At 46.3% G+C, this 27,279-nt stretch overlaps 1 protein-coding gene across 3 annotated transcripts in view; it reads left to right on the top strand.

Moving 5' to 3' along the window:
• The first annotated feature begins 7,756 nt into the window (after positions 1-7,756).
• The window catches only part of atf6b (activating transcription factor 6 beta), a 64,579-nt gene continuing 45,056 nt past the window's right edge, over positions 7,757-27,279 (top strand). For all 3 annotated transcript variants that reach the window (XM_052043666.1, XM_052043668.1, XM_052043667.1), the window contains exon 1: positions 7,757-7,933. In XM_052043666.1, coding sequence (XP_051899626.1) covers positions 7,873-7,933 — 61 coding nt within the window. In that variant the 5' untranslated portion in view covers positions 7,757-7,872. The remainder of the gene's footprint in view (positions 7,934-27,279) is intronic.

The raw sequence follows: 27,279 nt of genomic DNA on the forward strand, positions 1-27,279 counted from the left end.
CCTGATCAAAATCGTGTTATAACTAATTAGGCCCACATAATACAACTGTGTTCCCTAATTCATCAATCACGTTATGTCCAGTCGGTGTTATGGAAACACAAGTTATAGCAGAACCGCCTGTAATTCGAGGGAACCATTAGTTCACACCCAATATATTGAGGGAAAGTAACCCATTGTAACTACTGAAGTTGTATTTGATCACCTGTTATTTTTTATATGTATAAAAGGCAATATAATTGAGCTTTGGGGAGATCTTTCACTGGGTATCCCATGCAGATTCACGTGTGCTGAATAAAGACCTGTTACATCTCTGACTCCAGACTCCGTGTGGCTCTTTCACCCACAACACTCCTGTACTCAAATCCTCTCGCTGTGGCCAACACACCATTTGCCTTCTTACCTGCCTGCTTACCTTCAGTGACTGGTGCACGGGGACCCCCAGGTCTTGTTGCACCTCCCCCTTTCCCAACCTACTGTTGTTCAGATAATAATCTGGCTGTCTGTTTATGTCACCGTAGATCACCCCACATTTACCCACATTGTACAGCGTCGGCCGCGTCCCTGCCCATTCCCTTAAGCCCTCCACATCACACTGGAGCCTCTCTGCATCCTCCACACAGCTCACGCTCCCAGGAAGCTGTGTGTTGTCTACAAGCGCGGAGACATTACAATTAATTCCGTCACCTGAACTGTGAATATTTATGGTGAATAGTTGGGGTCCCAGCACCGATCCCTGGGGTTCCCCAGGAGTCACCTCCTGCCACCCCGTTAAGGACCAGATTCCTGCTCTGTCTCCTGTCAGCCCGCCAGCTCTCTGTCCGTGTCAGTATGTTACCCGTCTCTGTTCCTGTCCGATTCATTCATTGTTTTCCAAATCCTCTGATATTACATCCTTAACCATGGACTCTCGCAACTTCCCCACCACTGATGTCAGGCTCATTGGTCTATAATTCCCTTTTTTTTATTGGTCTCTCCTTTTTAAACTGATGTTACAGCTATTCTCCAATCCATAGGAACTGGTCCGGAGTGCGAAGAATGTTGGAAAATGATCACCGACACATGCACTTCCCTTGTTCAGCACATTTGAGCCACCTTTCCTGTTTTGATTTTTGTCCCAGCCAGGAATGAACAACTGTTGTCGTTCACCCATAGGATCCTTTAATGTTTGTCAATATCAATCCACATCCAACCCCACAAGCAATGTTCCCCAGTCTATCTCAGCGCAGTCTGCCTCACGCCAGCACGGGTTCCTTTACTTAGATTCAAGAGACCAGTCACAGATTCAATGAAGTCACTCTCCGTCTTATGAAGGATTCTGCCACATTATGATCACTCCTCCCCGGTGAGCCTCGTACAACAAGGTTGCTAATTAACCCTTTCTTATTACACCCGGCTGGGATGACCTACTCCTGGCTGGTTTCTTGCGCACATTCCAGGACCTCATCCTCTGCAGTATTGTTACCAATTTGGTTCACCCAATCTAGGTGTAGATTAAAGTCAGCCGTGATTACAGTTGTACCCTGGAACTGCTCAGCGGCTCAGGCAGCATCAGTGAGGGGAGAAGCAGAGTTGACGTTTTGTTCACGGACTCTTCATCAGAATTAGAAAACTGGAAGCCGAGTGTGTTTTAACTTGCAGAGAGCGGGAGGGTGGGGAGAACAGAGGGAATGACTGACAGGGTGAAGACCGAAGTGGTCAAGGTAGCAATTACTTTAAAACTGGCAGGTGGAACAAAGTGATCACTTGAAACATAACAAATGGAACCAGAAAGGTCCAGTCACATCCGTGAGGAGAGAAGGGCCACTTGACCTGAAACTGTTAAACTCAGTGTGAAGTCTGGAGGGTTGTACCGCTTCAAGTTGGAAGGTGAAGCCCTGGTCCTTGAACTTACAAGGGGCATCACTGGAGCAACGTGGGAAATGGAAACAGAGTGGGAGTGGGTTGGTGAAGTAAGTGTCGGGACACAGGTAGTTCACAGCCCCCCTCACAGACTGAACGGAGAGGTTCTGTGGAGCGGCATCCAATCTGTGCCTGGTTTCTCCACAGATGGAGGGGACCACGTTGTGAGCACTGAATACAAAACTGGATTGGATGAAGGACAAGTCAGAGTTTGGCTCCCTGGGTGGTGGGAAGGGAAGAGGTGAAAGGGTAAATGTTGCATCTCCTATGGTTTAGTGGGAAGGTGCCACATGAATGGGAGTGGTTGGTGAAGAGTGAAGAGCAGCCCAGGGAGCCATGAAGGGATTGTTCCTTTTGGAAAACTGAAAGGGGTGTGGGGCAGATGTGTTGGTGGCAGATTCTCAGTGGAGGTGACAGAGGTGATAATTCCACTGAATGCGGAAGGCGAGGACAAGAGAAGCCCTATCCTTGCTGTGACTGGGAGGAGACTGGCTGGGAGCAGAAGTTGAAGAATAGGGAAGATGTGGTTGAGAGCCGTCCCAACAGTAGTCCAGTGAAGGAAAAGGGAAGACATATTTAAGGCACTGGGGTGGAAAGTCTCATTAACAGAGCAGATACAACGAGTGGAGCGGCACAGTGGCTCAGTGTCGGTGGGCCTGTAATGCATACTGACAGTTGGCCCATGCCCTGAGATGGAGACTGACATGGAGATAGAGATGTGAAGAGAAGGGAGGGATTTCCAGCATCTGCAGCTTTAGCTCCAACAGTTGTTGCAGTGCCGCGTTCAGCCAGAAGATGGGGATGGCGAGCTGTCCAAAGGTCTGTGCCGTTTCACGGCGCACGATCCCCACCTGCTGCCGGAAACCGGTACTGCGGGGAGAGCAGGGACCCCGCATTCTCAGCCAAGCAACCTTGAAGTTTGTGAAAATATCCCTCTGACCACCACACTCGGCTGGTCGGACAGCGCAGGCAGCACCTTTCTTCACAAATGGAAGGGAATCAGGGAAAAACAGAAATGCTCTTGGGCTCCCCATATCCGTGTCCTTAGCACACATTCAGCAGGTCGGATAACATTAGGTTGGTTCTGTTTCCGTTTGTATTTCAGATTTGTGAAGAAGAGATGTCACATTATAAATATGGCTGTTGTTCCTGTAACTCACGTTGTCAGAGGTGTATTTTTACAAATTTAAAGGTTGATTGGCTGAGAAAGCTGTCACTCGGAGTTTGGAAGGCAAGTTTCCAGCCAGGGTTCTCAACAATTGGCTAACAGGTGTCAATCAAAGGGAGCGGGGTTGAGTTTCTTGTATTAATGGGAAGAGAATTGGTCATTGCATACGCCAGGGCGGTACAAGGGACTGCAAACGACGAAATATGGAGCAAAAGAAAACTGCTGGCAAAATGAACTCAGCGGGTAAAGCAGCATCTGTGGTGGCAAAGGGTCAACCTGAAACATCGACGTCCCTGCATCAGGACTAAGAAGGTAGAGGGAAGACAGCCAGTTTCTGAAAGTCAGAGGGACGAGTGAGACAGGGGCTGGGAGGTGACCTCCTCCAACCTGGTCTACTGCAATGGTAAGACCAAGCATAGACTAGGCGACAATTTTGCAGCACACCTGCAATCTGTCCACAACAGCTATTGTAAGCATGTCCTTTCAGCTCCATTCACACTGAGCTGTCTGTCCTCCACCTTCTGAACTGCCATGGTGGGGCCAAGCACAAAACTGGAAGGACGACACCTAATACTCCACTTGAGTAGCCTACAATCCACTGGAATGAACAGCGAATTTTCGAGTTTTGGGTAACCCACCCCCCTCTGCGTTCCTTTCCCGCTTCCACCAGTCCACCCAGGGGTCTCTCTCTCTCCTATGTTCAGCTTCCCCCTGCCCTGACAATCACACTCCCCCCCCCCACTTCAATCTGCCCATCACCCACATACCTATCTTCCTAGGTTCACCTTTCCTCTCCATCCCCACCTGGCTCCACCTCCCCACCATCCCTCCCTTATCTGGTTCCACCTGTCACCTACCAAGTCCACCAATCACCTCAGACTCCTGTCTCACCACCCCCCCCCCCTCCTCTATATAGTGGCCTCTCCACTCAGCCCTGATGCAGGGCTTTCACCCAAAACATCGACAATTTCTTTCCCCTCACAGATGCTGCTCGACCCGCTGAGTTCCTCCAGCAGACTGTGTGTTGCCCCACCAATGCTCCTCATCCCTTCTTTATATGCTGGAAAGCTCACCTGCACCTCTACTTCCTCACAAGGATAAAGAAATTTGACATTTCCCCTTTAACTCTCACCAATTTTATCGATACACCATAGAAAGCATCATATCAGGATGCACCATGGCTTGGTATGGCAACTGCTCTGCCCGTGGCCGCAAGAAACTGCAGAGCGTTGTGGACACAGCTCAGCACATCATGGAAACCAGCCTCCCCTCCATGGTCTACGGTCCTCTCCTATCAGATTCCAGCTTGTTCAACCCTTTGCCTCTTTCACCTATCACCTCCCACCTCATCATATCATTCCCACTTTCCCCCCTCCTCACCTGTGTTCACCTGTCACCTGCCAGCTCATGTTCCTCCCCGTCACCCCCACCCCTTTGAGAGGTTCGTCATGGCACGCATCAACTGAAGCCTCCCAGACAATCTCAACCCACTGCAATTCGCCTATCGCCGAAACAAGTCTACAGCGGACGCCATCTCCCTGCTCTTTGTGATTTTTATAAATGACTTGGATGAGGATGTGGAAGGGTGGGTTAGTAAGTTTGCTGATGATACAAAGGTTGGTGGTGTTGTGGATAGTGTAGAAGGTTGCTGTAGATTACAACAGGATATTGATAGAATGCAGAGCTGGGCTGAGAAGTGGCAGATGGAGTTCAACCTGGACAAGTGTGAAGTGATACACTTCTGAAGATCGAATTTGAAGGCAGAATACAAGGTTAATGGCAAGATTCTTAGCAGTGTGGAGGAACAGAGGGATCTTGGGGTCCACATCCGTAGATCCCTCAAGGTTGCCACACAGGTCGATAGGGTTGTTAAGAAGGCGTATGGAGTGTTGGCCTTCGTTAGTCAGGGTATTGAGTTCAAGAGCCCCAAGGTGATGTTGCAGCTCTATAGAACTCTGGTCAGACCACAGTTGGAGTACTGTGTTCAGTTCTGGACACCTCATTATAGAAAGGATGTGGAAGCTTTAGAGAGAGTGCAGAGGAGATTTACCAGGATGCTGCCTGGATTGGAGAGCATGTCTTATGAGGATAGGTTGAGTGAGCTGGGGCTTTTCTCTTTGGAGAGAAGGAGGATGAGAGGTGATGATAGAGGTGTACAGGATGATAAGAGGCATAGATCGAGCGGACAGTCAGAGACTTTTTTCCAGTGCGACAATGGCTAACACAAGGGGACATAATTTTAAGGTGATTGGAGAAAGGTATAAGGGGGATGTCAGGGGTAAGTTTTTTTTACACAGCGAGTGGTGGGTGCGTGGGACGCACTGCCGGCAGAAGTTGTGGGGGCAGATACATTAGGGACATTTAAGAGACCCTTAGATAGACAAATGAATGATGGAAAAACATGGGGCTATGTGGGAGAGAAGGGTTAGATAGATCTTAGAGCAGGATAAAATGTCGGCACAACATCATGGGCCGAAGGGCCTGTACTGTGCTGTAATGTTCTATGTCCTATGTTCTACACTCAGCTCTGGAGTATCTGGACAGTAAAGACACTTACGTTAGACTATAGTTTATTGACTACAGCTCTGCCTTCAATACTATAATCCCAAGCAAACTCATCACCAAGCTCTGAGACCTCGGACTCAACACCTCCCTCTGTAACTGGATCCCTGACTTTCTGACCAACAGACCACAATCAGTGAGGATAGGCAGCAATACCTCCAGCATGATTATTCTCAACACTGGTGCCATACAAGGCTGCGTCCTCAGCCCGCTACTCTACCCCCTATACACTCATGACTGTGTGGCCAGGTTCTGCTCTAACTCTATCTACAAGTTTGCAGATGATACCACCGTTGTAGGCCGTACCTCAAACAGTGATGAGTCGGAGTAAAGGAAGGAGATAGAGAGCTCAGTGGAATGGTGTCATGACAACAACCTTTCCCTTAATGTCAACAAAACAAAAGAGCCGGTCATTAACTTCAGGAAAGGGGGTGGTGTACATGCACCTGTCTACCTCAACGGTGCTGAGGTCGAGAGGGTTGAGAGCTTCAAGTTCCTGGGAGTGAACATCACCAATAGCCTGTCCTGGTCAAATCATGTAGATGCCATGGCCAAGAAAGCTCACCAGCGCCTCTACTTCCTCAGGAGGCTAAAGAAATTCAGTTTGTCCCTCACCAACTTCTATCAATGCACCATAGAAAGCATCCTATCTGGACGTATCATGGCTTGGTATGGGAACTGCTCTGCCCAGGACCGCAAGAAACTGCAGGGAGTTGTGGACACAGCCTCCCCTCCTTGGACTCTGTCTTTACCTGTCGCTGCCTCGGCGAAGCAGTCAGCATAATCAAAGATCCGACCCACTCGGGTCACTCTCTCTTCTCTCTGCTTCCATCATGTAAAAGATACAGGATCCTGAGGGCACGTACCACCAGGCTTAATGACAGCTTCTATCCCACGGTGATAAGACTATTGAACGGTTCCCTTATACGATGGGATGGACTCTGATCTCATGATCTACCTTGTTGTGACCTTGCACCTTATTGCACTGCACTTTCTCTGTAGCTGTGACACTTTACTCTGTACTTTTATTGTTTTTACCTGTACTACATCAATGCACTCTGTACTGACTCAATGTAACTGCACTGTGTAATCAATTGACCTGTAGGATCGGTAGGCAAGACAAGTTTTTCACTCTACCTCGGTACAAGTGACAATAATAAACCAATACCAATCCCCTTTTATTCTGGCTTCTGCCCTCTTTCTTTCCGGTCCTGATGATTCCAGCCCAAAACGTTGACTGTTCATTTCCCTCTGATTGATGCTGCCTGACCTGAGTTCCTCCAGCATTTCATGTGCGTTGCTCCAGATTTCCAGCATCTGCAGTCTCTCTTGTGTGTCTCCCCTCCAGGGACTCCTTCTACACTTCTCACTGCCTCGGTAAAGCAGCCAGCATAATCAAAGACCCCTCCCACCCCGGACATTCTGCCTTCTCCCCCCTCCCATCAGGCAGAAGATACAAAAGCCTGAAAGCAGGTACCACCAGGCTCAAGGAAAGCTTCTACCCTGCTGTTATAAGACTATTAAACTGTTCCCTAGTACGATAAGATGGACTTTTGAGCTCTCGATCTCGTTATGACCTTGCACCTTATTGTCTGCCTGCACTGCACTTTGTAACTGTGACACTTTATTCTGCATTCTGTTAGTTTTCCCCTGTACTCCCTCGATGCAGTATGTGATGAATTGATCTATATGCAAAACACGTTTGTCACTGTTCCTCGGTACAAGTAACAATTATAAACCAATTCTAATTTATATACCGGGTATCTTCCCGCTACACCCTCAGCCCTGATGCAGGGTGTCGACCTGAACCGTCGACCATCCCTTTATCTCCACAGCCGCCGCTCGACCCGCTGAGTTCAGCAGCAGCTCAATTTCTGAGTGGAGGCGGTTCTCTTTCACCAGACTCTGGGCTCGCCGATTGGTGGATACGCTGGCACTCAGGCTTTCCGGGCCTTCTTGCAACGTTGATTGGTGAGAGCTTCTGTCAATCGAATGACGTAGGCGAGTTCGTTCCCTGGCTGATTCAGTCGCTGTGCTCAGAGCGACGGGAACGGGCTTTGGGCAGGGATTGGCCAACCCGTCTGTCATTCAGGGAGGGGGCGGGCTTCCGGGGACAGGCCTGGGCCTCGGCGGGTGTACGGTTTGGATTTCGGGCGGGGGTTCGGGTTGTTGGAGGCGGCGGGGCTGCAGTTGTTCTGGCTCGGGGTCCAGCGAAGAGTGGGTCTGATTCCCGGGCAGGCGCCATGGCGACGGAGCTGGACAGTCGGTTCTTTGCGGACAACCTGCTGAGCAGCGAAGATTGGGGTAAGGGGGGGGGGGGGAGGGGAGGGGAGGGGAGGGGTAAGGGGGGGAGGGGAGGGGTAAGGGGGGGAGGGGAGGGGGAAGGTAGGGGGGGGAGGGTAAGGGGGGAGGGGAGGGGTAGGGGGGGGAGGGTGGGGGAGGGGAGGGGTAAGGGGGGGAGGGGAGGGGGGAGGGGTGGGGGGGAGAGGAGGGGGGAGGGGGGAGAGGAGGGGGAGAGGGGGAGTGAGGGAGGGAGGAGGGGGAAGGGAGAGGGAGGAGGGGGAAGGGAGAGGGAGGAGAGGAGGGGAGGGAGGAGAGGAGGGGGAAGGGAGAGGGGGAAGGGAGAGGGAGGAGGGGAGGGAGGAGAGGAGGGGGAAGGGAGAGGGAGGAGGGGGGAGGGAGGAGAGGAGGGGGAAGGGAGAGGGAGGAGGGGGGGGGAAGGGAGAGGGAGGAGGGGGGAGGGAGGTGGGGGAGGAGAGGAGGAGGGGGAGGGAGGGAGGAGGGGGGGAGGGGGAGGGAGGAGGGGGGGGAGGGGAGGGAGGAGGGGGGGGAAGGGGGGGAGGGAGGGAGGAGGGGGGGGAAGGGGGGAGGAGGGGGGGAAGGGGGGAGGAGGGGGGGGAAGGGGGGGGAGGGAGGGAGGAGGGGGGGGAAGGGGGGGGGAGGGGGGGGAAGGGGGGGGAGGGAGGGAGGAGGGGGGGAAGGAGGGAGGGAGGAGGGGGGGGAGGGAGGGAGGGGGGGGAGGGAGGGAGGAGGGGGGGGGAAGGGGGGAGGGGAGGGGGGGAAGGAGGGAGGGAGGGGGGGGGGGAAGGGGGGAGGGGGGGAGGGGAGGAGGGGGGAAGGTGGGGGAAGGGGGGAGGGGAGGGAGGGAGGGAAGGAAGGAAGTGTGGGGGGGGGGAAGGGAAGGGAGGGAAGGAAGGAAGGAAGTGTGGTGGGGGAAGGGAAAGGAGGAAGGAAGCTCCAAGAACATCATTTTAGGATTGGCAACCCAGAACGTGAGTGATTGAAGTCAGACTGGAGCACATCCAGTGCCAAGTGGATGATCCATTTTGCCCTCCTCCAGAGATCCTCACCAGCACAGCAGGCAGTGTTCACCCAGTTTGATTCAGTGATGTAATATTAACCTAGGAGTTCTGGATGCAGCAAAATTACAATGCTGGTGATTCTGTTCTAAAACTAGGTTGCTCCTAACCAAGCTGTTCTAGTAATGCCTATTTGTTCTTAAGAAGATGATGGTGAGCCAGCTCCTTAAACCACTGTAGTCTCTAGGGTGAAGGCACCTTTGGTGCTGTTGTGGAGGGTTCTAGGACTTGGAAAATACCTCAGATTCTTCACTGCTTCTGAGACCAAGTCTGAATGACGTGTGATCTGAATGTAAACTTGTAGGCGACGCATCCCACTTGCCTGAGGTCTTGAGTCCAAAAAGTGCTGTTGAAGAATCCAAGGCGACTAAGTGTAATGCAGTACAGTAAACACTGCAACCATGGTGGAGGGAGTGAATAAGGTGGTTGATATGTAAAATTATCCAAGTGTCCTTCGAAGATACGATGACTGAGTCTGAAGGTGATGAGGCAGAGAATGAGTTTATGATCTGTGTCAAACTACGTAGAACTTTGTAGCCATTGTACATTGAGAGTTATTTAAATTGCATTGGCAATCTCGTGCTCTGTTGACCATTGTTAAGCTGGTGGATACAGAATACACTGTAGATGTTACCGAGCTAACGTTAAATCCATTGGAAGGTAAAGCACAAAGTGTCATACACAGCATAGCTGCCACTTACAGTGCGTGTTACCTATTATGTAGTTTATAAATTGAAAGACTGCAGCTGTAGCTTCAACTGTCCAGATCCTGAGCTCTGGAATCCCTTCAATCTTCCCACCCACTCTCCCTTGCTCTCCAAGTCTATCTCTATGACAAGATTTGGCTATGTGAGTAACGTTACCTTGTGCATCAAATCTCAATTGATGTATACTTAAGGCAGGTGGCAAAAGAATCAGATCAGGGGATTGGAAATGACTGGACAACTCTACCATCGAGTTGGTACAAGGATGATGGGCTGAATGGTCACCAGTACTGTTTAATTTTAAAGAGAACACTGCCCTGTAAGATATTGGGGTGTTTTACTGCATTAAACACTGTGCAAATCCAATTTTTCCATAATTGTAGTGGAGCTATTGCAAGACTTTATGGAAACCTGTTGACGAGCTGGGTGGTCGCTAGGAGCATCAGCAAGAACGTATTTCTGAAGTGTTGCGAGTATGTGTTCATGTATATAAAAGAGCAAGAGTAAAACCTTATTTGGACTTGGGCATCACTGGTACAGGCAGTGTTAGAGTCTAGAGCTACTGGCCCTTGAAGGTGGAGGTGAGCTGAGCAGTCATCTTGAACTGTTAAAGATGCATCCACAATGCTGTTTGATAAACATGTTTTACACCCAGTAGTTTAAAACAAAACAGTAATATTCCCAAGTCATAATAGTTATTAGCTTGGAAGTGAAATGAGAAAATGCTGCATTTGTACCCACCTGCTGCCCTCGTTCTTCCAGGCGATAGGGGTTTTGGGTAATGCTGGTTCCAAAAAACTTTTGAGTTGGTGCATCATTGTTGGTGCTACATTACTTGCCATCATTCTTGAGGTTTATAATGGTGTGCAGCATGAAAAATAAGTGCAGTAAAACTCTGGCAATCCCCTCTGTAATTGTTCAGAAATCCCAGTGGCTCACCAAGTCCTGTTCCCCACACTTCAACTCATTTGTCGTGTTTCCTCCAAACACATTTGGTTCACTGGAAAATTATTATTCTACTGTTAAAAAGGTGAATTAAATAAGTGTTGTGGTATCAATAGAAGTAAAATCCAGTAGTCCAGAAAATCTGCCAGTCCGACAACACCAAAGTCCTGAGGGTTGTTGGAATTTGGTCATAGGTTGCTTTGGATGTTGTGCTGCTTGGAGTTGATTGAGCTGCACTTATCCAGGCAGGTTGAGGTTAATCCAAAGTCCTGAGGGTTGTTGGAATTTGGTCATAGGTTGCTTTGGATGTTGTGCTGCTTGGAGTTGATTGAGCTGCACTTATCCAGGCAGGTTGAGGTTAATCCATCATATAGATGTTGGAAAAGCTTTTGAGTTTTTGGAGGTGAATCCTTGCTTCTTCACCTTTCCCTTCCTTAATCCCTGCCCATTCATCTTCTCACCTGCTCTTGTAGTACAGTACTGGTGACGATGTGATGTGATGATGGCGCTGACTATGATAGGTGGCTATTTTCTCCCTTGCCAACACTTGGTATTGGTTTATTATTGTCATTTGTACCAAGGTACGGTGAAAAACCTGTCTTGATTACCATTCATACAGATCAATTCATTACACAGTGCATTGAGGTAGTACAGGGTAAAAATAATAAGAGAATACAGAGTAAAGTGTCACAGCTACAGGGAAGTGCAGTGCAGGTAGATAATAAGAAGCAAGGTCAAACAAGGTAGATTGTGAGGTCAAGTGTCCATCTCATTGTATAAGGGAACCATTCAATAGTCTTATCACCGTGGGATAGAGCTGTCCTTGAGCCTGGTGGTATGTGCCCTCAGGCTTCTGTATCTTCTGCTTGACAGGAGAGAAGAGAGATTGACCCGGGTGGGTGGGGTCTTTGATTATACTGGCTGCCTCACCAAGGCAGCGAGAGGTATAGACAGTTCATGGAAGGGAGGCTGGTTTCTGTGATGCACCGGGCTGTGTCCACAACTCTGCAGTTTCTTGCGGTCCTGGGCAGAGCAGTTGCCATACCAAACCGTGATGCATCCAGATAGGATGCTTTCTATGGTGCATCAATAAAAGTTAGTGAGTGTCAAAGGGGACATACCAAATTTCTTTAGCCTCCTGAGGAAGTAGAGGCGCTGCTGAGCTTTCTTGGCTGTGGCATCTACGTGGTTGGACCAAGAGAGGCTATTGGTGATGTTCACTCCTAGGAACCTGAAGCTCTCAACCCTCTTGACCTCAGCACCATTGAAGTAGACAGGTGCGTGTACACTGCCACCTTTCCTGAAGTCAATGACCAGCTCTTTTGTTTTGCTGACATTGAGGGAAAGGTTGTTGTCATGACACCATGTCACTAAGCTCTCTATCTTGTGTGGGTTCAGTGATGTCTACTGCATATCAGCTCAAACCTTGAAGGTTGTGACTTCACGTGTCAAAGCATTTCAAATGGAATTGAACCTTGTGCAATCATCAACGAACATCACCGCTTCTGACCTGATGGAGGACAAGTTTCTGAAGATGGTTGGACACTGCTCTGTGGAACTCCCAGTGGTGATCTTCTGGGCTGGGATGATAAACCTCTAATAATCACAGCTTTGTGGGGTGTGACTTCAGCCACTTCAGAGGTTCTTCCTTCCACTCATCGACTGGTTTTATAAGGTCAGTTGCTGCAACAGTGTTAGGGACACATCTCCTCGCACCATGTCTTGAATTTGAGTCTTCTGACCAGGTTTGATCCAAGACCGTACTGCACTCTGGAGCAAAATGGCCTGTGTGAAACTGGGAGCATCAAGGGGCAGGTTAATGGTAAGTGCCACCTGATAACACGTCATTGATCCTTAGTTGATTGAGAGTGGACTGGGAAGTAATTAATTGGATCTGACCTACTTCCAGAAAGGAATGCTGCCAGTGTTGCAACTGTATTGGAACAGCATGGCTAACTCGAGTGCATGTCTTCAGTATTGAAGCTGGGATGTTAACTGGTCCCATAGTCTTTGCTGTATTCAGTGCTCCTCTGATTGTCATCACGTGGAATGAATTGAATTGTAGGTTGTATGGTTTGGACTTGCAGAGGAAGCGGGGATGTATCGTTTGCTCCATACCCCAGGCTGAAGATGTCTGTGAAAGCTTCGGAGCTGAACTTAGTGATGCAAGTATTGGCTCCCAGATTGGGTGTCCTGAAATTCACTGTAAAACAACTTTATCACTGTAGTTAAAATGTGCCAAGTCAGAAGGAAGCTTGCCTTTGGTGCTGAGAATCCCAGTGATAGAATGGTGAGCAACCCTAGTCATGGATTGTGTGTGTATGGGATCTGTTTAGTGATGGAGTAGTCATCCACTGTTAGGTATGTGTAAGTTAGAATTATAATGGAAAGCAAATGCTGATAGCTGGGTCCAGGGAACTAATGAATAGGCAGCAGCAGGAAATGATTCAACAGTGTTGCCATCTCCAGCTACGTAACTGTTGCTGACAGTCTCCATTGTCAAACTGCAGTAGTGTCACTGTCAAAGGAAAGACCCGTGCCTCAGGACACTGTGGCACCTGAAAGGCTTTGAGCTGACATAGTGAGGTCACACTGGCAGTGGGAGAAACACAGAGCCAACTTGTGGCAGAAGTGAGCAAATCACCACAAGCCAGTCAGGTGTTTTTCCTCGGCTCTCTGTTGGGTTGATTGAAGGGAAGCTTCATGTGCCAGTCACTATCATGTTAGTGAGTGGGTTCGTTTATGTAGTGCCTTTTTTATGTTCCCAAGATTTCCCAAAACCACTGTCCATGAAATACTTGTGAAGTCCCTGTGAAGAGCACAGCACGTAGCAAGCTTCCACAAATCGCGGTGATGAAAGTGACCTGATAATCTGTTGGTTGTGATTTATCCCTCAACCTGGATAGGACACGTCAATAATAGAAAGATGTGCTGAGTGGTGAGATTAAGTAAGGTTGCTGACGTTCGCATGCTGTGAACCTGGGTTTGACACAGTAGATGCAGAGGGACTGTTTCCAGAGACTGTCGAGTCTAGATCCAGAGAGCACCGAATTTGGACATCAAATTGGCCATTTTTGTCTTGGTTAAGGAGAAGGTCCTCTACTTGATGGATTGTGATTCTTTGCCCCAAAGAGATGTGCACGTTGGGAATATTCAAAGCAGGGATTAATAGATGCTGAGCAGTATGAAAATGGAGGGATGAGGAAGTTTGCTGGGTTTGATCTGAATGGAACACCCCTCCCATATCAAGTGCACTAGGGAGATGTACAAAGTCCCTCTTTTTAAAAAAAAAAGTGACTTCACGTGTGTCTAATGTGTGCTACAGAAATCTATCCAGATTTCAGAAAGAATACTTGGCTGCAAAAGGAGACTTGGGTTGATTTTGCAACCTCCTTGACATTGCTGAACTTTTTTTAAAGTCTGTTTTCAAAAGTGACTCCAACAGAGTGAGCCAAACTATGACTAAATCTGTTTGGGTAATTTTTTTTCCCTTGGACACAAGATGTTTAATTTCTATTAGAGAAGTTCAGTGAGACTGGAATTTCTTTGGTTCATTGCCAAACTTTCTTAATGAGCACTCTGGCTATGGACAGAGCTAACACCTGCACCAATACTGATGCAAATACAACTCGTCAATATTTAGAACAAATGGTGAGTGGCGTTCTATTGAATCCTTAGCTTGGCACGTTTTAAAAATAGCACTTTGTTTTACAAGGTTTTTTTGTTTTAAACGAAATACATTGCAATACTTGTCAAAGTATCTGGTGATAAGGTGTCCCTGTTTAACAAGCAGCTCAGAATATATACAGTTGTGCTGGCTAGCTGTATGGATTTTAAGAGCATTGTCAACTTCTGGAAATTCGGACAGGGCACTCTGCCAAGAAGAAGGCAGTAATGCTCTCACAAATGACACTGTTTTGCAATTTCAATGGATATGATGGAAAATTTACAGGTGTAGGTCTCTTGACTTTCAGCTACTGTCCCCATATAACTGACCTCTGTTCATTTGTGTCTGGCAATATTAGATTACTGGAATTCAGTGAAGTTGCCCAGATTTGTTTTTCACTGGTGTTTACCAGAGGGAATCTTATTATGTGGTTCTTTTGTGATGAAGCTGTGGTTCTTGTGTATTAGATTGAAGACTAGCTCCTGTGTGGATAATCTGCAGATGCTATAAAACATCCCACTGCTAATACAGGTTTGAGAATCATGCAGCACAAAAACTTGCCATTTGGTTCACCAAGACCACACTGAACAGAGGATGTTGGTAAAGACCTGTTGTTCCCATCAGTAGATGGTTCATGGATCAGGAGGCACAGACTTGAGTTGAAGGGCAAGTACAAGGAGGATACGAGGAAAATCTTTTGATCACCAGTAGGGTTTTTGGGCACGGTCATGGCTTTACAGCAGAAATGGATGTTCTTTTGCGGGAAAGAAGTTTGTGGCATAATGGGGAATGGGTTTAACAGGATTGTGTATGGACTTCATGAGACCAGTGCCACCTCCTGTGTTCTGTTTTATCTTTGTTCATGGGATGTGATCATTACTGGCAATGCTGTGTTTATTGCTTATCCCTGATCCTCCCTGAAATGTGGAAGCAGTGAAGTCCATCATGTTAGAGGGCCCGGAGCTGCACACAAACCAGACAAGGACAAGAAGAGTTCCTTTATTGAAGGACTTTAATGAACCAAGTGGGCTTTTAAAACAATTCTGTAGTTTCATGGCCACACCTACTGAAACAGAATCCTTTTGAATAAAACCTGTAGTTAATTACTTGGATGGAACTCCTGTCTCTGGATTCTGGCCACTAGTTCAGTAACTGGACAACCACTACTTACCAATCCGTAACGCTCAACCCTTCTGGGAGATTGGCACTTCCAGGTTGAAGCTGAAAAGCAAGGGAGCTTTGCTAAACATTTTTAAAATGCTTGTCAGGCCCAAATAAACAGTAATGGAAAAGCAAAGCACTGAAGGTGCTGCACATCTGAAACAGAAAATGCTGGAAGTTTTTAGCAAGTCTGTAAGAATCTGTAGCAGAAAAGATGGGTAATGTTTTAGGTTGATGATCTTTCACAAGTTAGTCTGTTGCCTGTCAAATCTAACAGAGCCTTCAGTATACTCTGCCATCTCCAACAGCACTGGCCAACATTCTGTGTTGTACTTTCCTCCACTGCTTCCCCTTTGTTCTGTCCATCTCGGCTACCATTGGATTGGTGTTGCCTTAATCCACGTTCTTATTGACTAAGAATTACTGCCCACCTGTGCAATGTAACAAGAGACCCAGATAAGCACTTGCACAACACACATGCACACAGCAAGTTTCCTGTAGCTATTAAATCAACAACAACAGCTGCATCTTCTGAACAAGCTGGAGTGTGCAAACCTATCCGGTATAGAGCTAAGTTTTCTGTGTTTGTGTGGGCTTGAGAGGGGCTGTGGAGTGGGAGTGCAGGTGGTGAGGCCATGAATGGCATTGGCATTTGGAGATGTGCCTGCATTTCTGTAGTTTTCCATATCATTAAATATTCTGATTTGATTTCCCAGTAGGAACTTGATTTATTCTGTGTTCTTCCACAGGTTAGTCCGGTGTGGAATTTAACAGTTTTGCTGCATATGAGCTTTCAGTTCAGTAGAGAGAACAGATAGCTGGAGGCGTGATGTGTTATTAGCAAAGTTACGGCTGTCATGGGGTTTGCCACATTAACTAGCAGATGATGGGCTGACGAATTGGTGTTCGTCCTTGTAACACACACTTGGAAGTAACACGGAAAGTATCAAGAGCACAGAATGTACTGGGTGGAGGGAGACTTAAATGTCCATCGAGAATGGCTTGGGAACACCACTGCTGACCAGACTGGATGAAGGGTACATGCCAGCCTGGGTCTGCAACAGATAGTGAGTGAACCAACACAAGGGATAAACTTAATTGACCTCATCCTTGCCCATCTACCTGTGGCAGATGCATCTGTATGTGATTGCTTTGGTAGAAGTGACCACCACAGAATCCTTGTAAAGTCCTTCAGATTCTCAAACAGCTACCTGTTTGAATTAAAGTGAGCAGGCTCTGCAGAGTGTGTTCTCCAAAAGCATCATTAGACTTGCATTTCCACAGTGCCTTTTAGTGCCTCAGTAAATGACAGAACACTCACTCAAATAATTCCACAGCATTTTCCTACATTACACCGCTGTAATGTAGGTAATAATTCCTGTGCTCTTGAGGTCCCACAGCAAGTTGGGGGATTTCCAGTCAGACAGGGCTTTCTTCAAACTAACAGCTGTAGGATTTTTTTATATCTGCCTGAGGAAACAGGTGGGCACTTCAAGTTTCACACTAGAAAACTGCTAAATATTTCCAGATTGTTAAAATCTTGCAGTCGATTTTTCAGAATCGTCCTCTCAAACGGCTGGGGACTGGTGTCTAAAGTGGGAGAGCTTCTCCACAGAGTAGTGGAGCAACAGCACGACACTGTCATACACTCAATCATGGAATACAGATGTGTATGTGCCAGACTTCTCCATTCGCAATTCCTGGGCAGATCTTGTGCTACTGGGACACACACGAGAGATGGCAGCGCAGTGGAAAACAGGCAGGCAGGGGTAGCTCATTGCAATCTTATGATATGCATCAAGATGTAATGGTGAAATTGAAGTCAATGAGCATCAAGGGGAGTCATGCCTTCCACAAAGGACAGTGTCTGTCTTATTTTCTTCCCTAATGCTGACACTGCTGTCCACTAGCAGTTGCCGGATAATAGCAGAGGGCATGCATTTAAGGTGAGAGGGGGTAGGTTCAGAACAGACGTGAGGGGTACATTGTTTTACTAAGAGAGTGGTGGATGCCTGGAATGCATTGCCTGATAGGGTGGTGGAGGCAAATTCATTGGGGGCTTTTAGGAGGGGCTTGGATGGGCACATGAATGAGAGGAAAATGAGAGGGATAGGGGCATTCTGTAGGTAGGTGGGAATAGCTTTGTCAGCACAACATTGTAGGCCGAAGGGCCTGTTCTGTGCTGTATTGTGCTATGTCCTGGACAATGCAGTCTTTATCTGTGACTTTCCTTCTGTCATAAGGTGAGACTGAATGAACATGTTTGCACAATGTTCATTTCTATTCTCAACTGTTCAGAAAGTGAAGGGGTTCATGCAGCAAGACCTAGACACCATCGAAGCATGAGCTGATAAGAGGCAAATAACATTCACAGGGGAAGAGTGCAGGTAATGATCATCTTCAACAACGGAGAGTCCAACCACTTACCACATCTAGTCCTTAAGGCGGGGAAAAAGAGCAGTGTCACTATTGACCAGAAACTCAACTGGACCAGCCACAAAAATATTGTGGTTACAGGAACAGGTCAGAGACACATTCTGCAGCAAGTGACTCGTGTACTGTCACCCCAAAGCCTTTCACCATCCATAAGACATTAGTCAGGAGTGTGAGGCAATGCTTTCCATTTCCCTGGATAAGTGCAGTTCCAACAACTGAAGGAGGTCAACACTATCCAGTACAAAGCAACTTGCCAGACTGGTACCTCACTCAACCTTCTAAATGTTCATTCCCATTCCCCACTAGTGCATCTACAAAATAGACTGCAGTTATTCATCTTGCGAGCCCTTAACTACCAAAGAGGATAATGGCAGCAGGCAGGTGGAAACATCAGGTAAGAGGTTCATTCCAAACCATCTCAGTTTGGAGGTGTGTTGTCACTCCTTTGTTTTTGGATCTAAAGCCTGAAACTCCCTATGCAACAACAAAATGGGAGTACCTCATTTCATTACTTTCTCAAGAACAATTTGGAATGGGCAATATATGCTGACCTTTCCAGTGATGCCCAATATATGCTGACCTTTCCAGTGATGCCCAAATCCTGAAACAACATGAACAAATAACAACCCAGTTTATCTGGGGTTTGCCAAAGCCACAGTAAATCATTTCCAGTACAAACGACTGTTCACTTACTGGAACTTCCTTGTAAAGGCTTTTATATATAGGTTTAAAAACAATTGTTTCTTTTGGTTGGCTACACAGTGAAGATTAAAACATATCAATACAAAGAGAATCAGGATCCCATGCAACACTAGTGACGAATGCTTCATAAACTTGAACCACCTTCTCAGTTCAGTCATCATGAGACTATGCCGTAGGGTCCGAGGGAGCGTTTGCACAGTCGGGCTTGAGATGTTTGCCATAACATGTCCAACCAAGGTCCTTAGTGACACAGAAGTTTGTGCAAAATTTCAAGGAGCAAGTTATCCTGCATCCTGAGCAATACGGGTTTTCAAATACTCTGTTCAATGTGTATGTATCCCTACATAACACATTGACCAGATTATTTGGAGACTTGGTTAAGCCTGGTTTGTGGGAGCTTTCTGGTCCTGTATTTTTTTGCTGTAAAAGTGACTATACCTCAGAAGTGCTCATTGACCTCAATACAACCAGAGATTAGTGAAGGTGATGCACAATAGTGAGCATCTCTTTAACCAAGTTTATTAGTCTTTTGACATCTGGCACATTTCCAACTGCTACACTGACACTTCATGGTTTTTCTTATATTTTTCCTGTGCTCTACTCAGAATCTTGCCTGTTCAAGACCACACAGGGCCTTGTGGGAATGAGCGTGGGACAAGCTAATCGGAAGCAGCATCCGATAATAGCCCTCAGAAGTAATGGCATAAAATGTTACAGTGACTGAGGCCACAGTATTCCATGGCATTCACAAGCCTTATCTGAATTTGAAATGGGATGCAAGAAATTTTTCAATTGTCATAGAACAGTCACAAAATCAGCAAGGGTCATTTTTTGAGAAACAACCCTGAATCTGCCAAAGATTTCCAGTCATCAATCACAGTCAGTAGACAATGAGACTCCCAACAATAATCTTCATTTATGTCGAAATGTCTCAACACTTTTCACAGGAGGATTATCAAACAAAATTTGATGCCCTACGTTGCGTAGATGAGGACAAATGACCTCCTAATTTTCCATTCATTTCAGGACTTGGGCAGCACTGGCAAGGCCAGCATTTATTGCCCGTTTCTAGTCGCCTTTGAGAAGGTGGGCGGTGACCCACTGTGAACAACTGCAGTCCCCCTGGTGAATGTGACCTCACAGGGCAGTAGGTGAAGGGGAGTTCCAAGATTTAGACCCAGCCACAATGAAAGTCCGAAAAACTATTTCCAAATCTCGATGATGTGTGGCTTGGAGGGGAACCTGCGAGTAGTGGTGTTCCCCTGTGCCTGCTGCCATTGTCCATGTTAGTGATACTGGTTGTGGGTTTGGAAGTTGCATGTGAAGTAGACTGGACAAATAACGGCAGTGCATTTCAGATAGTACGTACTGCTACCACTGCACTGGTGGAGGAGGAAATGATAGCAGGAGTGGGTCACACAGATCCTTAAGACCATATTGAATGACTGCTGCGTCCTTCAATATGGTCACGGTTGATCTGTCCCAGGCCTCTCCGATCTTTCAAAAATGTATCTAGCTTTTCTTTAAATACCTCCAGGTGGATCAGAACCCTCTGGGTAAAGAATGTCAGAGATTCAACCCTCTTTTAGGATACCCAGCCTCTGACCTTCTCTTCTGTCCGTGGTGTTTATATGGCTGAAAAATCAAAAAAAAAGTTGCAGGTTGCTGGAAATCTGAAATAAAAAGAGAAAATGCTGGAAACACTCAGCATGTCAAACAGCGTCTGTGGAGAGAGAAATGTCATTGAATGTCAAGGGTAGGTGGTTAAACTGTTGTTGGAGTTTGCATTGCCTGACAGGTGTGGTGTGAATGTCACTTGCAACTTATAAGACCAATGCGGAATATAGTCTTATTGCATGCATGTATGCATAGCTTCATTTGCTGAGGAGTGTCCAGTAGAGATTAATGTTGTGCAAACATTGGGAAACATTCCCACTTCTGACCTAATGATAACAAAGCCCACGATGCTGTTTGGGAGAAGAGCAGGGAAGTTCTCCCCACTGTCCTGGCACTAAAACTTACCCTTCAGCCAATGTTACATCTGGATCATTACCACATTACTGAGAGCTTTCTGTGCTTAAATAGCTTGCTGCATTTCTTGGGATATAGCAGTGCCACTACATTTAAAGTGCTGTCACATGCGCTGTCTGTTGTCTTCCACATTGTTCATCTGTTGCTTGTTAACCACGGCTGTGTGCAGCAGTGAGACCACTTTGATGCATGCAAATATTGCCACGGCCACAGTGCACGAGATTTCCCTTTCGACAGCTGGTAGCCTTGCTGTAATGCCCCCACTGCTACCGCCACCCCCCCCCCCCCCACCCCCTGACCTCCCCCAGAACCATCACCACCACTATGGATAGCAGCATAGGCTGTTAATTCTACCATTGGCTGCTCTTGTGGTTATACGTAGAACAGTATAGCACAGAACAGTCCCTTTGGCCCACAGTATCTGTATTGACCATGATGTCAGTCTAACCTAATTCCATTGGCTGGCGTGTGGTCTGTATCCCTCTATTCCCTACCTGTTCATGAGTTGGTCTAAGTGCCTCGTAAACATTGCTATCACATCTGCATCTGCTGCTTCCCCTGGCAGAGCATTCCAGGCACACTCTATATATTAATAAAAGTAACTTGCCTCACACATCCCCTTTAAACTTTTCTCCTTCTCTCCTTACTGCTCTATTCTTAAGTATTTGACATTTCTATCTCGGGGAGAAAGACTCTTGACGATCTAATCTATCTATGGCTCTAACAATTTCATAAACTTCTATCAGGTCACCCCTTCACCTTTGTCACTCTAGAGAAAACAATCCAAGTTTGTCCAACCTGTCCTTGTAGCTAATACACTCCAATCCAAGCAACATTCTGGTGAACCTCTTCTGCACTCTCTCCAAACTCTCCACATCCTTCCTGTAGTGTGGTGACCAGAATGTACTCAATAATCCAAATATGGCTTAACCAATGCTTTATACACCTGCAACATGACTTCCCAACTTTTATATTCAATACCCCGACTGATGAAGGCAAGCATGGTGTACACCACCTTTACCGCCCTATCCATTTGTGTTGCTACTTTCAGGGAGCTATGGACTTGGACCCCAAGATCCCTCTGTACATCAGTGCTCTAAGGATCCTGCCATTTACTGTATACTTCCCTCGTGCATTTCACCTCCCAAAATGCATCACTTCACACTTGTCCAGACCAAACTCCACCTGCCATTTCTCTGCCCAAATTTCCAACTGAGTTAAATCCGACCTTCCTCACTATCCACAACAGCACCAGTTTTTGTGTCATCTGCAAACTTACTAATCAGTTTGGAGTGTTTGCAATATTTATCCTACAAAAGCTGCTGAACCACTTCATTTTTCAGGTGCATCTATCCAGTCATATGGTGCAATATGTCAATGTCAAAACTAAACTACATTAACAAGACCTACATACTTTGAGAGTGGCAAGACCAGTTAAGGCTGGTTTTCAATCCTTAACATTATACTGGACTATTATCTGCATTTCTGGTCTCTACCTAGAGAAGATTATACATGGTGTAGCATAGATTCACTAGATTGATTTCTGGGATATGTAGGTTACCCTTTTTCCACATGAGTTGAGATTACAGAGTGTTGGTCTATAGTTATTTTGAATTCAGAAGTGATTCTGTGGGATTGACGGGCTAGATTCTGGATCACTGTTCCTCGGGCTGGAGAGTCTTGAACTAGGGGGCACAATCCCAACAAGAGTGGACAAAGGATTTGTAGGTCTTAGGCATTCTCTATCTCAAGAGGGTTGTCGGTGGTCAGTTGAGTGTGTTCAAGGCTGGGATTGGTGTATTATTCAGGGAATCAAAGGATATGGAGATTGGGCAGGAAACTAGACTTGATGCACAGGATCATCTACAGACTTGTTGAATGGTGGACCCTACTCCTTGTAATCTTAAACTGTGCACTTTACTGAAAACATGATCAGACAAAATTGGATGTGGACACCCTTGGATAACTGATGTTTACTGAGGGTCTAGAGAGAGAGAGAGAGCTTTAAGCAGGCAATTGTAAAGCACACAGACTACAAACACAGGGCTTCCAGTGGAGAAAGGGGTGTGTGAGACCGGATGAGTGTAAAATTTGTCTTAAGGGGGTAGGTGGTTAAAGAAAGGGAGTGAGGCCTTGAAATGATTTAATCAGAAGAATAATTGGTTAAAATCAACATTGCACAGTAGCCTATGCTGGGCTTGGATAGATGTGAGCAGCAGCATTGAGTGCTGGACTTAATGATTGCTTGAATTTTGAACAATAAGGTGCCAAGAGATAACAACAGCTGTCAGAGTCTTGCTTTTTGATGTCCCCAAGCCCTCAGACAATTTAAAACAAAATTGCGATTGAGGGCAAAGTTGGGTGTTCAGTGCAAAGATATGGTTTCTCACTTGCCACTGCAGGAGAGTGGGAGAGGAAGTGAAGTTCTCCCTGGCTTACACTGCTTGTCATTGTGTAAATTTGAATGGTGTTTGCATACTGAAGTATGGAATTCCCCTGCAGTTCCATTGTCTCTTGGGAGTTGGGACATCTGCCAGAAACTGCAAGTGGGTGAAACAGAAAGACAAATGGGCTCAAAATTTTTAGATGGAGTAGGATGGATATTTAATAGCACTTAGGATTCATAAATACCAAAATATATTATAATTCACAAAATACCAGGGCTCAGAGTGTTTGGAGAAGTTCAACACTTCCCTGAACACTTGATGTGACACGACATTAATATGATCATAACAAAAATACTTGCATTTCTCAAGTGCCTTTCCCCAGTTTAGGACACCCTGAAGTACTTTGTGCTTTGATACAATTAAGTCCTTTTGTAGTGTGATTACTGGTGTATTGTGAGCAGTTTGTGCACAGAAAAATTGCAGACAATAGTCTGGTAAATGACCAGATCATCCGTTCCAGTGAGAACTCACCTGCTCTAAAACCTTTTGAAATCTTTTATGCTCACCTGAAAGGGCAGACAAGGCCTCAGTTTAATATCTCATCTGAAAGGCAGGGCCTCCAACAGTACAGCAGCGGCCTGGATTTCTGTGTTTGGTTCTCTAGAGCTTAAACCCATGAACCTCTGGCGAATGGTGAGTGTGTTATCCATTGACCCACAGGTTTGGGATCTGACATCAAGGGGAAACATCCCAGTAAACATTCCCATCCTAATGTAGGAATACCCAAAGTCAAGATTCAGAACTTTCCTGTCAAATAGTAATAGCCGTCATAATTTTGACTTGCTTTCAGTTGAGCTATGGGTTCTGAATGATGGGCATGTTTTGTAAGATTAAAGCTTGTTGTTATTGTTCTGGAAAATTGGATGCATGTCCCTGACCAGCACACTTGAAGAGATTGGGCTGAGGAACAAGTGTCTGCTTCTCTTGAGTTGGGTCTATTGAATGTCAGCAAAATACACTAAACAGTTGCAGATATGACTGCACTAAGTTATTATAAGACTGTGGGAGCTTGCTGTGCTTAAACTGGCTGTCACTTTTCCTGCATTGCACCAGTGACTGTGAAAAGCTCTGGGCTGGAGAGCACTTTGTGCACTTCGGTGCTGTAGAAGTGCATAGTTTCCAACTGATAATTATCAACAAGATTCTGTGGCGGGATGAAGTGTCAATTTAACCCTGCCCCTGTGTCACATGTATGACCAATGATCCCTGTTCTTGCTGCCAAAGAAAAGGAGTTATTTTAATCTGGGAATTCTGGATATAGGAATCTTGTAAGTCATATTAAGACGACTTGGCTCCAATCTTTTGTAGCCCATCCTGCTTAGTATGTGGCCATTTCGTGGCATTGAAAATTAACTGTTACCAACAGGCTTCCTGATGGTAGGGGTCTTTGTCTGGCACCCTTTACTCTTCAGCTTATAGGGTCTTGATAGGAATGTAAACCACAGCAGGCTACTCTGCCCCCTCAAGTATGTTCCATCATTCAATAAAATCATTGCCAATCTTCTAACTCTTTTACCTCTTCACCCAATCTAAAGTATCAGTTTTGGTCTCAAGTATACTTGGTACTAAGAATGGATGGTTCTGAGCAAGTCCTGCCAGCTCACCTTTTATGTCGCAGTAAGTCAGTCAATCAGGTGATTGTGCACAGCACCCCTCTCTGCCTCTCACTCCTTCCCATCTAACTGCCAGATGTCACAGTGAGATGTGATATGAGACTTGATGTTAGAGCTCAGGATGCTACATAGCGCAGCTAGTTTCTATGCTCTATAATTACAAGCCCTGACTGTGGAGAAAGGATTAAGGTATTTTATTTCTGCTATATTTTCCTGTCCCGCTCACAGATTGCCTATGTATTCATAGAGTCATAGAGCAATACAGCATGGATATAGGCCCTTTGGCCCAACCAGTCCATGCTGACCAGAGTGCCCACCCAGCTAGTTCCAATTTCCTGCATTCAGTCCATATCCCTCCAAGCCCCACCCCTCCATGTACCTTATCCAAGTGCTTCTTAAATAGTACTGTTGTACCTGCCTCAACGACCTCCCCTGCAGCTCCATATACTTCCATATACATACTTACCACCCTCTGTGTGGAAAAAGTTGCCCCTCAGGTCCCTTTTCCCTTTCACCCTAAATCTAAGCCCTCTAGTTTTGGACTCCCCTACCCTGGGGAAAAGACTGTTACCGTCCACCTTATCCATGCCTCTCATAATTTTAAACATTTCTATAAGGTCACCCCTCATCCTCCTACATTTCAAGGATTCACCATATTCACCTCTTTCCATTAATTAGATTGGACTAGACTTGTAGGAAGAGACTATTCACATTGGGGCATTTAAAGGATTTAATGAATTTTAGGGTGGGAGAAAAGTGATGACCTTTAGATGTTGAGCCAGTTGTGCCGGGATGGTGAGGAGGTACTTTTTTCCACCAAAGGAATGGAAACCTAAAACAGTTTTTTTTATGACCATTTCCCATCTTGGGCTGCTGACATTGAGGATCAGATGCAAATGTCAAACCTGAAATGCTTAGATTTTAGTTGCATCAAAGCAAACAGGTGGATCATGATAGTAGTTAACTACGATTTAACCAACAGGCAGAGTGGGCACGAGGGTTTCCTTCTCTCCTCTGCTTGTGTTTTTCTTACTCCTCATTTAACTTGGGCATCATGGGTGAGGCTGAAATTATTGTCTGTCCCTAACTGCCCCCCTTGAGGGAATGGTAGGGATCTGCTGCCTTAAACCACTGCAGTCTGTAAAGTGCTCCCACTGTACTGATGGCTAGGGAATTCCAGAATTCGGTGATGATGAAGAGATGGAAATTCATTTCCCAGTCAGGATACCTTATGGGTTAGAGCCCTGCTGCCTGTTCCTTCTTGGTAGATGCTGCGGGTTTGGGTGTTGCCATTAGAGGTGCTAACGTGAGTGAACTTTGTGGATGGTATATGTTGCAGCTGGAACAAGTGAGTGTTTGTAGTCAGGACATCGTACCGATCAAGCAAGCTGCTTTGTCTTGAATAGATAAGGAGCACAGTTTGTTAGGCATCTCTTTGCCTCCTCTGCACACCACTCTGAGCTTTGTATCATTAGCAGACACTATCATCTGCCATTAATGTAGGTTGTAAATAACTGAGGGAGAAGCGCTCACCCCTGAGCCATCCTAGTTACAGGTCCATTTACTTGTATAGTTTTTTGTTAATTCAAGCAATTATATTACCCCCAACTCCGTGAGTAGTAACCAACATTGAATTTTCTATCATCCATCAGAGATTTGAGAAGAGCTCAGCCCCAGGTTTCTGTAGATTACTTGTAACTGGCAAAGCAACAGCTCTACATCACAAGCTGGAAAATCAAAAGACTGCAGATGCTGTAAATCTGAAACACAAACAGAAAATGCTGGTATCAGTCAGCAGGCCAGGCAGCCTCTGTGGATGTGTTTCCATAGTGACTACCCAGACCTGCTGAGTGCTTCCAGCATTTTATGTGCTTATTACAAAACAAGCTGCCACACATCAAGGGAACTCGTTAGTACTTAGCTGACCAAGGTAGACCTGGTTACCCTGCCAACCTATTCTGAGTACAGGCAGCAATCTGTCAAAGGGGAAGCACCCCACTTCTAAACTGTGAAAGCTGCATTAATACCAAGAAGCAAGAGGTTAGCCAAAGCGAATAAGGAAAGGAAGAGAAAGCAAAAGCTTAGCACAAAAATAGAACACATCACTTCCTCAGACCTGCTTTGGTCCATCAATGGACTGTTAAATTTTTGTAGTTTTTTACATGTTAGCAACTTTATAAATTGACAAGCTAGAAAGGAGGAGCCCAGGTGCAGTAAAGCCCAAATCCTCGGTGTAACACATCCATTGCATTAACTTTTCTCAACAAACAGTTTCGGTCGGAACTTGTAACTTTGCAAGGACCAAACAGAGGCTAGCTTCCTGAAAGTGAATTTAAAGAAGAGCCTGTACGTGTAGGAAGATGATGATCACAACAAACAAAACACCCCACAGGCAGATTCGACTGAAAACTTTTGCCAGAGTGCCTTTCATCTCCAGAATATTCCAAAACTCCCCTCAATTGAAGAAATAGCTTGAGCTGCAGTCTGTTGTAGAAATGCAGCCACCAAATTCCACCCAGCAAGCTCCCACAGAATAACAGTGCAACAATGACTTGATGACTTATTTCAACAAAACTAATTGTGGG

The sequence above is a fragment of the Pristis pectinata genome, chromosome 34 (assembly GCF_009764475.1).
Source record: "Pristis pectinata isolate sPriPec2 chromosome 34, sPriPec2.1.pri, whole genome shotgun sequence".
Lineage (NCBI taxonomy): Eukaryota > Metazoa > Chordata > Chondrichthyes > Rhinopristiformes > Pristidae > Pristis > Pristis pectinata.